The sequence below is a fragment of the Mustela lutreola genome, chromosome 14 (genome assembly GCF_030435805.1).
Source record: "Mustela lutreola isolate mMusLut2 chromosome 14, mMusLut2.pri, whole genome shotgun sequence".
Lineage (NCBI taxonomy): Eukaryota > Metazoa > Chordata > Mammalia > Carnivora > Mustelidae > Mustela > Mustela lutreola.
In genome coordinates this window covers 10,786,336-10,798,960 of record NC_081303.1, presented here as the reverse complement: position 1 = coordinate 10,798,960, position 12,625 = coordinate 10,786,336, and the positions used below count along the sequence as shown (strand labels likewise).

The following is a 12,625-nucleotide window of genomic DNA, read 5'->3' as shown; positions in this document are numbered from 1 at the left end:
GGAACGATTTTAGGGTTTTGGTACACAGCAAAATTTAATCAAGTTTAAGAGGATGATATAACCCCTCAAAAACCTCCTGCGATCTCGGGCTGCATTAATGGAGACGAGGAAATGAGAAAGGTGATCTGTGAGTCTGATCATATCCAGAGTTTTGGGCCTGGTTGGACGTAAGGCATATTAAGAAGGATCTAGAAAAACTGAAATAAATTGTGAGGCATGGGGCCAGGGTCCAAATGGAGTTTGAAACCCTGTCTGTAGGCAAGATGGGAGATACTGGGAAAACAGTCAGCTCTGGGAAGGAGAGGGGGGCCTTCTTGGGCTCAAAAAACCATTCTACTGCAGAGAAACAGGCTCATTCTCTGGGCTCCCCTACTGTGGAATTGGGGCCCTGGATGACCTAGCCACAGTCAGGTCTCAGCGGGACAAGGCTTCACTGAAAACGGACTCTGTGCCAAGTGCTCTGCCGGGTACAGCCCACCTTCTGGTCCATACCATCCTGCTCTCACAACGCTCCCAGACATCAACACCCTTTGGCACGTGCGTCCGAGAGGGACATCAGAGGCACAATGGTCAACCCTGGGAGGTTAAAGAAGGTTGTCCTTCTGTCTGCTTCAGGGAAGCTCTCCACCCTGCTTCTCTCCAGAGCTCAGCTCCCCCCCTGGAGCAGAACAACTAGTATGCAACACCCAGCAAATGCCAGGGACTGCATTTCTGAGCAAATACAATGTCAGCATCCACTTGGGGGAAAAGCCTCTTAGTTAAAATTATTCCATTTTTTTGCTCACTGGGGTGTTTTATAGGAGAGGGCTGCCTCGTTTGCCAGGAGACAGTTGCCAGGGTTGCCGAGGGAAGTTGGCATGCGGTCCCTTCCAGCGTGCCAGGGGAGAAAGTAGATGTATTCCTATCAGTGGCTGCAGAAGATCATCACATCTGGTTTTCATTTCTAAGGCTTGTCACCTCAAACCTCTTGCAGATGAGTCAGAGCATATATAAATGAGTAGACGAGTCGTCACGGAGGTCAAGCAACACAATGGTGAAATAAGGCACAGTCTTGCCCTAGAGATGTCTCGTGTTGCATAAGACGCCATCATTCCCCCTGACAGTTTGTCCAGTACCTAATCCTGGAATGAAAAGCCACAGAGGTTAGGCCGGCAATCTGTTACAGAATCAGTGCGTTGCTGGAGCTACTGCTCCCCCCAACCTCTGGGGATCATTCGGCACACTTTACCCACACATGTCAGATGAATACAAAAGAAGTCACCGACTCAATTTTTCTTCAGTAAATGCTCCTCGCCCGGGACCAGAGTCAACTCCTCAGAGACAAGACTCACCCTAAAATTACAGAGTGTGGTATACAGGAAGCATGCAATAAAGGCCCTGGGCTGTGCGTTGTGGTGCTCACGAATCTAACCAAGGAATTCCTGCCTCGGGGGTAAGGTGCTGTGCCTCCAGGCCCCCCCCCCCCCCCACTGAAAAGAAACACTTTTCTCGTGAGGTTCATAAAGACACTAGTTCCCACTGCCACAGGCAGCTTGACTGGGTTATTACAAGTGTTTGCCAACGTTCTGGAAGGCAGCACCACCGGGTGGCAGGGAGGCTAGGAGGGGGGGATGTTGACGGGGGGAGATAAAGGGGAGCCGGAGCACACTGTTGCTTCGGGGGGGGTGTGCCAAATGGGGACCAGTGAAAGACGGAGGGGCCTTTGGTTGGGGCGTGGGGGGTAGCACTGATTGGGAAGAGACTGGGTTGGGTGGTGGTGAGGGGCGTGGGTAGATGGGCGTTCAGTCCACTGGACCATTTTCCTTCCCCCTAGTGGTGCTCGGAGACCATGTGGCATTAAGGGCTCCAGGGACATCCTCAGAGCCTCAGATCTGAGCCATGACAGAAGCAGCTCCGATTGAAATCCAGCTTTAGCTCCAGCCAAAGGCTCTGCCGTTTCTGCTGCCTCTGAGATCTGCAGCCCTTTCCATGACAGAAGCAGCTCCGATTGAAATCCAGCTTTAGCTCCGGCCAAAGGCTCTGCCGTTTCTGCTGCCTCTGAGATCTGCAGCCGTTTCGCTCTGGTGCAATGTGGCAGGGTGTGGGGTGTGCAGGTTGAAGGGGGGAGGGTGGCGGATGGGCCTGCACTTCCCCCGACACAGGGCACCCCAGCAGCAGCGGCGCAGATGGGAAGTGTGTGCGCGCCACGTGCCCCCGCTCTGGCCTCCAGCTGCGCTTCCACGGTGTTCACCTGGGCGGGGGGGCGGGTGTGTTCACGGCAGGGTCCGTGCTCCCTACAGCACGTGTGCAGTCCTCCGACGGCCTCCGGAAGAGGGCAAGGAGGAGCAGCAGTTCCAAAAAAGGCAGATCACAGGGCATCTGGGTGGCTCATTCGTTAGGTGTCTGCTGTCCACTGAGGTCATGATCTCAGGGTCCTGGGATCAGCCCCCACCTTGGGCTCCCTACTCAGCGGGGAGCCTGGTTCTCCGTCTCCCTTTGTCCCTCCCCCTGCTTGTGCACTCTCTCTTTCTCAACTAAATAAATGAAATCTTTAAAACTAACTAAATAAATAAAATAAAAAAGGGCAATCGCACCAGGGCTGCGTGAGAGGAAGTTAGGGACTCACAGCGAATCAGAGTCAGAGTTGCTCATCAGTGAGTACGGGGTCTTTTTAATTTTTTCTTTGGGATTTACTTACTTAAGAGAGAAAGAGACTAGGGGGAGGGGCAGAGGGCGAGAGAGCATCTCCAGCAGACTCCATGCTGCGCGCAGAGCCCATCACGGGACTCGGGGCTTAATCTCACGACTGAGGTCATGACCTGAGCCCAAGTCCCGACTCTCACCGTTGACCAGCCCTGCCACCCAGGTGCCCCTTTTTAAAGCATCCTTTCCTCCTGCCCACCGTCGATATGCCTGAGCCCTGTTCTTAATATCATATTATCTTCCACTTCAGAGATTCAAAATAAGAATAGTTTTTTTTTTTTTTTGGTTAAGTGTAGGCCTGATCCCTTTTGCTTTACAATTAAAAAAAAAAAAAAATAGCTTCAATAGGACCCGGTGGAGATGTATTTCTTCAAGTTGCTTCCCTCATTCGTGCCTGTGCGTGGTGTACTTGGCTTCCTATATGCCCAAGATTTGGATGACCCAGGGGCAAAAACGAGCTCCTCCGTTTTAAAATGGAATCTGTCTGAAGTTTCTTCCATTCTAGATCGGTTTTGTAACAGAAGCTAACACAGTACACAGGTCAGGCTGCGCTAACCGCATCGGTCGTTCAGTTTCCTACGCAGCTGCACCATTTCACGACGGGCTTTAAGGAGAATCTGGAGAGGAGCTCGAAGAAAGCAGGGTTCTTTGGGAAGCTTAATCCCCCAAAGTACAGGCTTGCTCGGAAGACGGTTTGTTGACGTAAACAGAATTTGCTTCTCCGAGATGCCACTTAACCCGTTTTTGTTTCTCAAGTATGTTTTCAGGCAGCTCATCTGTGTGAAATAACGGGCTTCTCCTTCCCTCCTGTGCCTGGCGGCTCTTCAGGCTTGCCGAGAATCTCATTTTCCTTGTTTTCCTGGTGGAGACAATGAATCCTTAACTAAGGTTAATAACAGAGTGGGAACAGGTGCTGGCCATGTGCCAGGCCGTCATCAGCAGCAACGCCGAGCGCCTTCCCGACATCAACGTCTACCAGCTGAAGGTTCTCGACTGCGCCATGGACGCCTGCATCAACCTCGGCCTGCTGGAGGAGGCCTTGTTCTACGGCATCCGGACCATGGAGCCGTACCGGTGAGTCCTGGAGCCGGGCCGGAGTCAAGGCTGCAGGGCCTTCCTTGCGCCGGAGGACTTATGTACGTCCCAGAGTCACTGCGGGGACCGCGTCTTAGCGAGTGTCCCCGTTTTGTTCTTCGTTCCTGAGGTTCCGGCCGTGGGACAGGCCCTGTGAGGGTGCAGGGGCTGCGGAGATGCGGTCTCTGTGGAGCTGCGGGTCCCGGTGTAGTGTGTGGCTTGCGGCAATCGGGCAGAGTGCAGGGCGGGGGGAGCCTTGGGTCCACGGCCGGTCCCTCGCTGTGGGGGGGCTTGTGTCATTCGCCTCTGTGGACCTGGGTGAGGACGACCCATCTGGGGCCCTCGGTCTGGCCGACAGATGGTGGTCTCTTCCATGTGTCAGGGCTTTGTGGTGCCTGGGGTGCCTTCGCTCGAATCAAGTGACCCCCGTAACCGCCTTCTGAGGCTCGCGGGAGAGCGGGGGGGGGGGGGGTGCCCGTGCTCAAAGGTGTCGGAGTCCGGTGAAGGAGTGATTGTGGATTGTTTCTTGACCTACCGCAGCCCCTTCAGACCAGGGCTGTGTCATCCCCTGATGCTTTTGTAACTCACGGGAGCTTTGGCGGCACTGAGGTCGGGTGCTGGTGGGCGCAGGACCCGGTTTGCGCGGGGCTGAGAGCACGAGTTCGGAAGTCGAGACAGGTCATGCCGAGGGCAAGGGCTCAGAGTCGTTCGCCATCTCCCGCACAGGACAGGGTCGCTCACGGCTGGGAAGGTGCCCTGAAGCCAGGAGGACTGGGAGGGGGGCCGTTCTGGGTGGCACTGAAGACCGTGCAGGCACGATGACAGCCCTGAGGGGCTAAGCAGAGGGACAACCCAGCTCTCAGCCTACCAGCGCGGGATAACAAGCAGGGCAGGGGCTTTAGCGAAGGAGGGGGCAGGGTCCGGGCTACAGGCTGTCCCCACTTGAGGACACGCCTCAGGAGGTGATGGAGGGGAAAGTGAGCAGCATTAAGGGGAGAAGAACGGAAGCAAGCCCAGGACCCCGGTGGGAAGTGACACACGGAGCAGGAAGCCAGGCCTGGGCCAGGAGCGGGGTCCGCGCAGAGGAGCCTGAGGACCCCACCAGCCAGGTGGGCAACAGGGCTGCACAGGCCATTCCCGGTCCCACGGTGCCCCGAGGGTGTTCTCTGTGCTTCCAGAGGTGGCTTCTTCCACTGCCGCGTGGTCGGACAGCTCTGGAATCCAGACTGTGAGTCAGCTCGCACCCAACTGAGAAGCGATTGCCTTCGGGGCTGAGACCGCAGACTTTCCCATGAGCCTGAAATGTCTGCTCAGGATGATGAATCTTGTGGGTTTTCAGAAAATATGAACCGAGCACAAAGAGATAAGGCTTCGTTCTCTGAGCCTCGGTGTTGCAACGAGAGGCAGGTCTGGGAAGATTGGTGTCACCTCTCTGAACCCTGGGGCTGGGCCTCGGAAAGCCAAACCGCAGGCCGAGCGGGTGGACGGCAGCCAGGAGACACGGGTCGGGCCAGCTCTCCTTCCTGCAGGCGCTCCCCCCAGCCCCTCGCCCCACACTCTGGCTAGCCCTGGACCTGCACCTGCTGCCCCCTCCGCCCCCTCCAGGCTGCCCGCCCAGCCTGCCCCGAGCACAGACGCTCGACACGGGTCCCCCTCCTCGATAGTGCTGCTTCTGCACACAGTTTGAATCCTCTCCACACCTGTCACGGCTTCTCTGAAGCACTAATTTAGCCCTCGGTGAACCGGCTCGAGTCCCAGAGGCATTCCTTGTTGGGGGGTTGGGGGGAGGCACGCCCACCAGCCTGGACTCCGTATTGTTTGGAGTACATCTGGTTATATGTTCCTGGCGCTCGGCATGTCAGTTTCTCTGGAAGGGTACCCTCCGTGCCTACGCCGTGTGACAGGTTTCCAAGCCTCCCCCAGTTTCTCTTCCCTGGAACTTGTTAAGAAGCTGGCCTGGATCGGTCTGTGTTTCCAGAAATCCCATCTGCATTGATTGATGCACTTGAAACACATGGGATCTGAACGGTTCGCAGGCAGCAGTGTTTATTGTAGGGGAAGCAACCCAGGGAGAGGGTGGACGCTGGCGCCCTTGGACTCTCTTCCCTTTAGCTCAGCAAAAGTGAAAACAAGGAACGCATGGGTCAGATGCTCGTTGAGCCCTTTAACAATCTGGAAGCAGGAATGTGAGCGTCGGTGGTGCTTTCTGCCCTGCACGTGTTTATGGGGGTCTGTGCTGGGGTCCGTCAGCCACTGACTTGGTCTCTTGGCAGGTGCACCTTCGGTTCCCCTTTAGCCAAGGACGTGGGCAGTTAGCTTGGCAGTTAGCTCGGCATGAGTTACTGAGAGGGGACGGGACTGCCACCTGCTCTAACGGTTTTACAATGATAATATATACCGTTTGCCGCAGCCAGATTGAGGGCAAGACTCTAGGGGTGATGTTCTCCCTCCTGACCTTGGCTCAGTTTGAACTACTGACCTTAAAGGAGAAGGCGTCCACGTTCTGTTCTTACCCAAATAACCGCATTGCCCTCGGCTGCCTACTTGCTGCTCTGTCATTTATTTTGACTCGATAGAAGTAAATTCCCTTTATGATGCAACACAGTATTAAGATCTTTGTTTCCTGTGGTGCCTCCGTGGCTCAGTCAGTGAAGCGATCTTCCTTCAGTGAAGATCTGCCTTCGCTCAGATCATGATCTCAGGGTCCTGGGGTGGAGCCCCGCATTGGACTCCCTGCTCAGCAGGGGGGAGCCTGCTTCTCCCTCCCTCTGCCCCTCCCTCTGCTCCTCTGCACACTCTCCCTCTCTCTTTCTCATTCTCTTTTTCTCTCTCTTTCTTTCTTTCTCTTAAAATCTTCCAAAACAAGATCTTTCTGTTTCATAAAGTAGGTTGGCATTAATTCACACACAACAAAATCTATCATCTTTAGTTCCTACCGTTTCTTCTGAGAGCATCTGTGATTATGTATGCATGGTCATCCGTCCCGTGGCACTATGAACATTAAGCAGAAAGAAAGCAATTTAAAGGTATTTCATAAATTTTCATTAAAAAATGTAACTAAATAACACCTTAACCACAAGATGAATTGAGTTGCAAAAGTTAGTTTGCCAGTCATAATTCAGAGATCGGGAAGCATTCTCCTGCTGTAGAAGGCACCGAGATTTACAGGAGAATCACCAGACCAGCCCTTGAAACTCTGGCCCCTAATATCACTGCTGAATGCTACACATGTGTGCAGAAATAAAAAGGAGAAAGAAACCTAAAAACGGAACTGAATATAGTTTTAAACTTAAATTATTTTGAATATAAAATCAAACTTGATTCTCTTTAGGACCCAGAGGAAGATCTAGAGAAACAGAGGCTCCTTAAGGCTTTGAGGAGGACTTGGGCGTATCCCAGGTGCTCTGGTAGCACAACTTTTGTTCTAAGACTAGCACAGACTTCTAGGAAAGGATGTTTCCTAAAGGACACTAGTAAAAATCACCCTCATCTTTCAGTCTCCTGTTCCACTCCCTAAAGATAAGCACGGCAAGTTTCTTCCCTGAGGTGTTCAGTGTGAGCCCCTAAACTTCCGTTTGGAGCACACTGGCCTCACTCTTTAAAGCCCCCGTTCTTCTTCTGTCTTTTCCCAGCGGTTCTCCCTGCCCAGAGACTCTTGTCTTCCCTCCTCACTTCTCCCCTCGAAGGTGCTCACCTGGGCTCTTCCCTTTTCCTCCCTATCCTTTCTGTCCGTCCGTCCCTCCTCTCCGTGTGCCCAGGACGGTGGTGGTGCAGGCGGGAGGGAGAAGCCGAGAAGTCTCCTGCGTGGGCGGAGCAGTGAAAATCCCCTGTTCTAGAACTGGCCGTTTTCACTTCACTGCAGCGCGTGGCCATCAGTCCAGACCAGCTCCTGAAGAGCCGTCTTGTTCTTGGTAGCACATCTACAGAGTTTTGTCTTGGGAATGTACCAGAGTCTGTAGACCAGTCCCTACATTTCTATTTCCTTTTACTGTGTTGAAGGAATACGCCATTCACATCCGCTTGAATCTTTGTGCACCGATGGGACCGGATCTGTGGGGCAAACCATGTGCTAAATTCCTAAATGCCAACTCACTGCATCTTCCCTGGAGATAACGACCTGCAGGTGGTGTTCACCTTCCACTGAGATGTCACTGTCCTCAGAAGCAAAGAGAGCTGGTGACATGATGTTTGTTATACCTGATCTGAATTCCTTTCAGAACCTAGAAGGCTCCCTCCTCCCCTTTTCCTTGACCAAAGCCTGCTCTTACTGGGGGAGGTTTGCTGGTACTGACCGGCAGCACAGTATTTGGTGGCAGCTGAAAGGACATTTTGGGGATTGTCCTGGGAAAGAGCAGAAGAACGTGAACTGTGAAGGGACTTGAACAGGTGGGCCCAGATCAGAGAGCGGGGAGCCGCGTGACTCCCCCTCGTGGACTAGATGGCGTGATCTCCCCTCCCTGTGGGGCCCACTGCGTAGTCGGCAGAGTGGGAGCGGAAGGTGCTGGCCGGAGTACGTAGGGCAGAACTTCCCCTGCTGCCCGCACAGTGTGGGACCCAGAGAACACACCAGAGCTAGGCCTCTACCCGAGAGGAGGCCTGAGCGCCTGTACTCCGTGCAGTGTTCTGGTCACTTCCCTTGCCGACCACCTGTCTTTCTGGTGAGATTTACAGAGCTGTGTCCCCCCCAGTGAGTGAACGGTTGTCTTAGTCTCTGCCCGCGGATGTGGACAGTCATCCTTTGGCCACTTCATCTTTGTTTTCCCCACACTGTAAATGTCCGGCAAAGTCTCTTGGGCCAAACTCCTGTCCAAGAGGTTGCGCTGTGTGTTTGTGTAAAGTATCGAGGTACCCTACGGACCTAGCCAGGCCCTAGCCAGGCTCTCTTTTCCTTTGCTACCAGTTTTCAAAGACTGGCTTCTTAGCCATGGCCCCCGTCTGGACACTGGGAGGGGTGCCCGCCTGCCACAGTGCACAACCCGGTCCATCAAGGCCCAAGCAGTTTTCATTTGAACTTTTTAATACCAGACCTTTTAATTCAGTTCCCAAAGGCTCTCTTACTTCAGAGTCTAGAAATCCAACAAAGGAGACACGGAGGAGAGGGAGTAGAACAGCAGGAGCCAGGACCGCGGTCACCCCCACACGCAGCTGCGCACGTGGTCGTCAACCACGGACTTCCCGCGCACGCCTGATTTCCTGTGTTCCTCCGGGATGGTTGACCGCAGCTAACGCGGGGCTGTTGCTGGGGGTGAAGGAGAGCATTGTGGGCGGCTTCTTGGCCTGGACTTCTCTAGGGGCAGCGGAGAAGTGAACCTTTCTCCCCTGGGGGGACCCGCTCCTCTGAAAGCACCTGCTGCCCCGGCAGGCCAAGCCACTTTGCTCAGCACGCCGCTTGCGGGATTGGGCCAAGACGTAGGTATGGGCTGGCTGTGCCAGGGGTTCTAGCTCTTGACCCCATGATCTGCGTGGGAGTGACCCGGCTTTGTGGTCTTAGTTCTGGAAGAGGAGTCCCAGAGCCTGTGTGCTGGTGTACAGCTCTGACCCTCCAGCCCCTCCAACAAGGAGGAGGCGGGCAGCCTCGGCCATGCCCACGCTCCTGAACGCGGCCCCTCTCCGGCTCGTGGGTCAGAACCCCAGGCCTCCGGCACCTGAACAAGTGCTCTGGACTCTGACAGAACTCTGGGGGATGGCAGACGGGCTTGGGACGTCTGGCGGCCTCACAGACCAAGCTGTTGGTTCCTCCTCCTGCCCCATTTAAGTAGGCTGTGTCCTTGTCCTCCTGCCTGTCTGAATGCACGTTCCTCAGTGACACCAGTGGGGGGCAGCCCGGAGGGAATCGGACATGTGTAGGAACCTCCGCCTCGCCTGTTTCCGAGAAGCGGAAGATGGCCTTTCCGTCATGCCTGGTAGCAGGAGACAGAATGGGACAGCACGCGGACTGCAAATGCTTACCCGTCTTCCACACTTGACCAACAGCTCACTAGGCGGCCTTCTGGAGGCACAGGATCATGTCGGGACATCTCAGCGTTCTGGGTCAGGCACACACTCATTCTTGTCAACTGAAGTCTTTATTGAGACCACGACATGCTCTGTGGTAACTATTGGCGAACAAGACAGACCAAACAAAGCAGCGTCCTGACTCTGGTGGAGCTTGTGGGCAGTCCTCAGTAGCCAGCTGCGTGTCACGTTTGGGTCTCTCCAGAAAGCCAGGCACTCTGAGAACCCGAGGAGGAATTCTTGAGCCGAATCAAGGCTGGCTTGATGGGACCAGTTTGAACAAGTTTTTAACAATGCTGGAGTCAGAGTCCCTTCCGTGGATCAAATACTTGGGTCTCTTGGGGTTTACCTACTGACTTAAAGATTTTGTTGACCATTCTTCTGGGTCAGTCTCCCCATAGAAGAGTCAGTATCTCTGGTTCGTGAATCCCTCTATACCGTGTCCCCATGTTCTCCAGGCTGGCATCCCCAGTTAGCTCTGTCGTGTCGTGCTCCGGCCAAACCTGGCTGTGTTGGTTTGCCTGGGCTTCCGTAACAAAATGCCACAGGCTTGGTGGCTTAACAACAGAAATTTGTTTTCTGTCAGTTCCAGAGGCTGGAAGTCCATGTTCAGGGAGCCAGCAGGTGTGGTTTCTTGTGAGGCCTCTCTTGTTGTCTCAAAGACGGCCATCTTCTCTCTGTCCTCACATGGTCCCTCCTCAGCCCACATGCAGCCCTGGTGTCCCTGTGTATCCAGATTTCCTCTTCTTTTAAAACACCAGTCATGTTGGATTAGGGTCCACCCCAGGGACCTTATTTCACTTAATCCTCTCTTTTAAGGTCTTTACCTCCAAATATACCATCTGAGGTGCTGGGGGTCTGGACTTTCACATAGGAATTTGGGAGGGACACAGTTCGGCTCCTAACTCTGGCTTTATGCAGCTTAGCCACTGCCTCCTGATTCTTCATCCCTGGAGAATAGCAGTTCCAAGGATCACTTCCCCTACACTTATTTTCTGTGTATCTGGACCTACTGGACATCACTGTCTGGCTGAAAAAAGGCTTTTCTTGCCTCCAGAGCTTACCGTTGAGTTCAGGAGCTCTTAGTGCACCCAGGAGCCAGTGCCAGGAGGCTTGGGTCTCTAGGAGTAACTGGGGTAAACCTCCAGACTCAGCTCATGTCCAGCCCAGTGCTAGTATGAGGGTGGACACCAGTTGGTCCCCAGAAGATGACTTCTCCCAGAAGCCAGCTTTCCAGGGGACACTGAGGGGAGAATGTGGTAATTGGATTTTTTTTCATGCCACTCTTTTGACACAGCCTTAAAATCAAATTCTAAAGCTCCCAGTTACCTTTATTATAGAGTCATGTATAGAATAGAGATATATTCCTAAGAGAGAATCTGCCTAGGACACTTTCAGGTTCTTTGGCCCCATCCCAAGCTGACCAGGTAGGTTAGATCTTAACAAAAATTGCACATGGATAGGCAGTGGTGTTGCTGGGCACCCGGGACCGAGTGGGTGGTGGTGGTAAGAAGTTCGGTAGTATAGGTCATGTGGTTGGATACATTCTGGTCTGGGTGATCTGGAACACGATCATCTGTGTGATCATGTGTAACGTGATGCTATGTGCATTTTCCGTTTTCCATCTTCCTTTTCTTCCCATCCCTACTTGGAGCAAGATATCCATTCTTTGCTCCAAAACCCAATAGCCATGAGTCAGCCCTATCCATTGCTGCAGTCTTCCCTGCCTTTTGGGCCCCCAGGGTAGGCCAAGACCCAAGACGCCTATAACTTTTCTCTGTCATCATCAGAGAGTGACTATCAGAACTTCTCATTTCAAATCAGGACCAGTAATCCTGCATGACTACCACTGTCCATTGAACTTGAACCCAGGCCAACAACTGGACCAGGGTCCCATGCCTTAGACGTGTCCCCTTCTGTGCATGGCACGGTTGTGGGTTGTAGTTCCCCTTGTACAAAACATACATATACTGGAGTGGGCACGTCTCTGAATGGACACCACTCGTGTCCAGTTTATCTGACCAGAAAAATGTGTTCTGTCTCCATGGGCCACCCAGTCACCCAGCTCCCAGCTTTGGCTACCTGCTTGGATTTCTATTTTGAATTGCATTGTTAAAGGCCCTTCCAGATTTGTATTGATGCATCTGCTGGAAATTTCTGGGCAGACAGAGGTCCAAGGTCTGGGAAGTAGTTCACTGATCCGCCCTGGGTTCTAGGGGAATCACCCAGGTGGCCTTGTGATCAGACTCAGCTTTCGTCTGTGCATCTGACAGACCTCTGCTGGAAATGGAAGGATAGACCTTCTGGGTCTCTTTGAAGTGATTGGCAAACCTTCATTTGAAAGCAACATGTAAAATTTCCATCTGACAGCGCTTTTGTCCAACTGTCTTTGCCAAATCCTGCTCCTTCTCACGCTCCAAGCCTCTCCTTTATCACTCAAGTTCCCAGTCCAGGCCCCTGTCCTGTGAAGGTGCCAGACTCTTTAGAGCAGTACGATTCATTCTAGCACTTAGCCTCCTGGGAAAGGTACAGACCGGGAGAAGAGCCACCAGCACCTGCCCCCCATCTTTGGATAATTCCTCACTTAAAGCTCTTCTCCAGGGGCACCTGGGTGGCTCAGTGGGTTAAAACCTCTGCCTTCAGCTCAGATCGTGATATCAGGGTCCTGGGATCGAGCCTCGAGTCGGGCTTTCTGCGCAGCAGGAAGCCTGCTTCCCTTCCTCTCTCTCTGCTTGCCGCCTTGTGATCTCTGTCTGGCAAATAAATAAATAAAATCTTTAAAAAAAAAAAAAAAAAACTCTTCTCCAAGCAAACCTGAAGGGCCCCTAGCCCTGTGCCCCTGCCCGCCTTGGTGGCCATGTCCTCAGAAAACAAA

The 12,625-nt window shown here is 53.4% G+C and overlaps 1 protein-coding gene across 2 annotated transcripts in view; it reads left to right on the top strand.

Annotated features, from left to right (window-relative positions):
• SMYD3 (SET and MYND domain containing 3) overlaps positions 1-12,625 on the top strand; it is a 778,929-nt gene that overhangs the window by 611,295 nt on the left and 155,009 nt on the right. For both annotated transcript variants that reach the window (XM_059144970.1, XM_059144971.1), the window contains exon 10: positions 3,582-3,756. In XM_059144970.1, the coding sequence (XP_059000953.1) occupies positions 3,582-3,756 (175 nt within the window). The remainder of the gene's footprint in view (positions 1-3,581; positions 3,757-12,625) is intronic.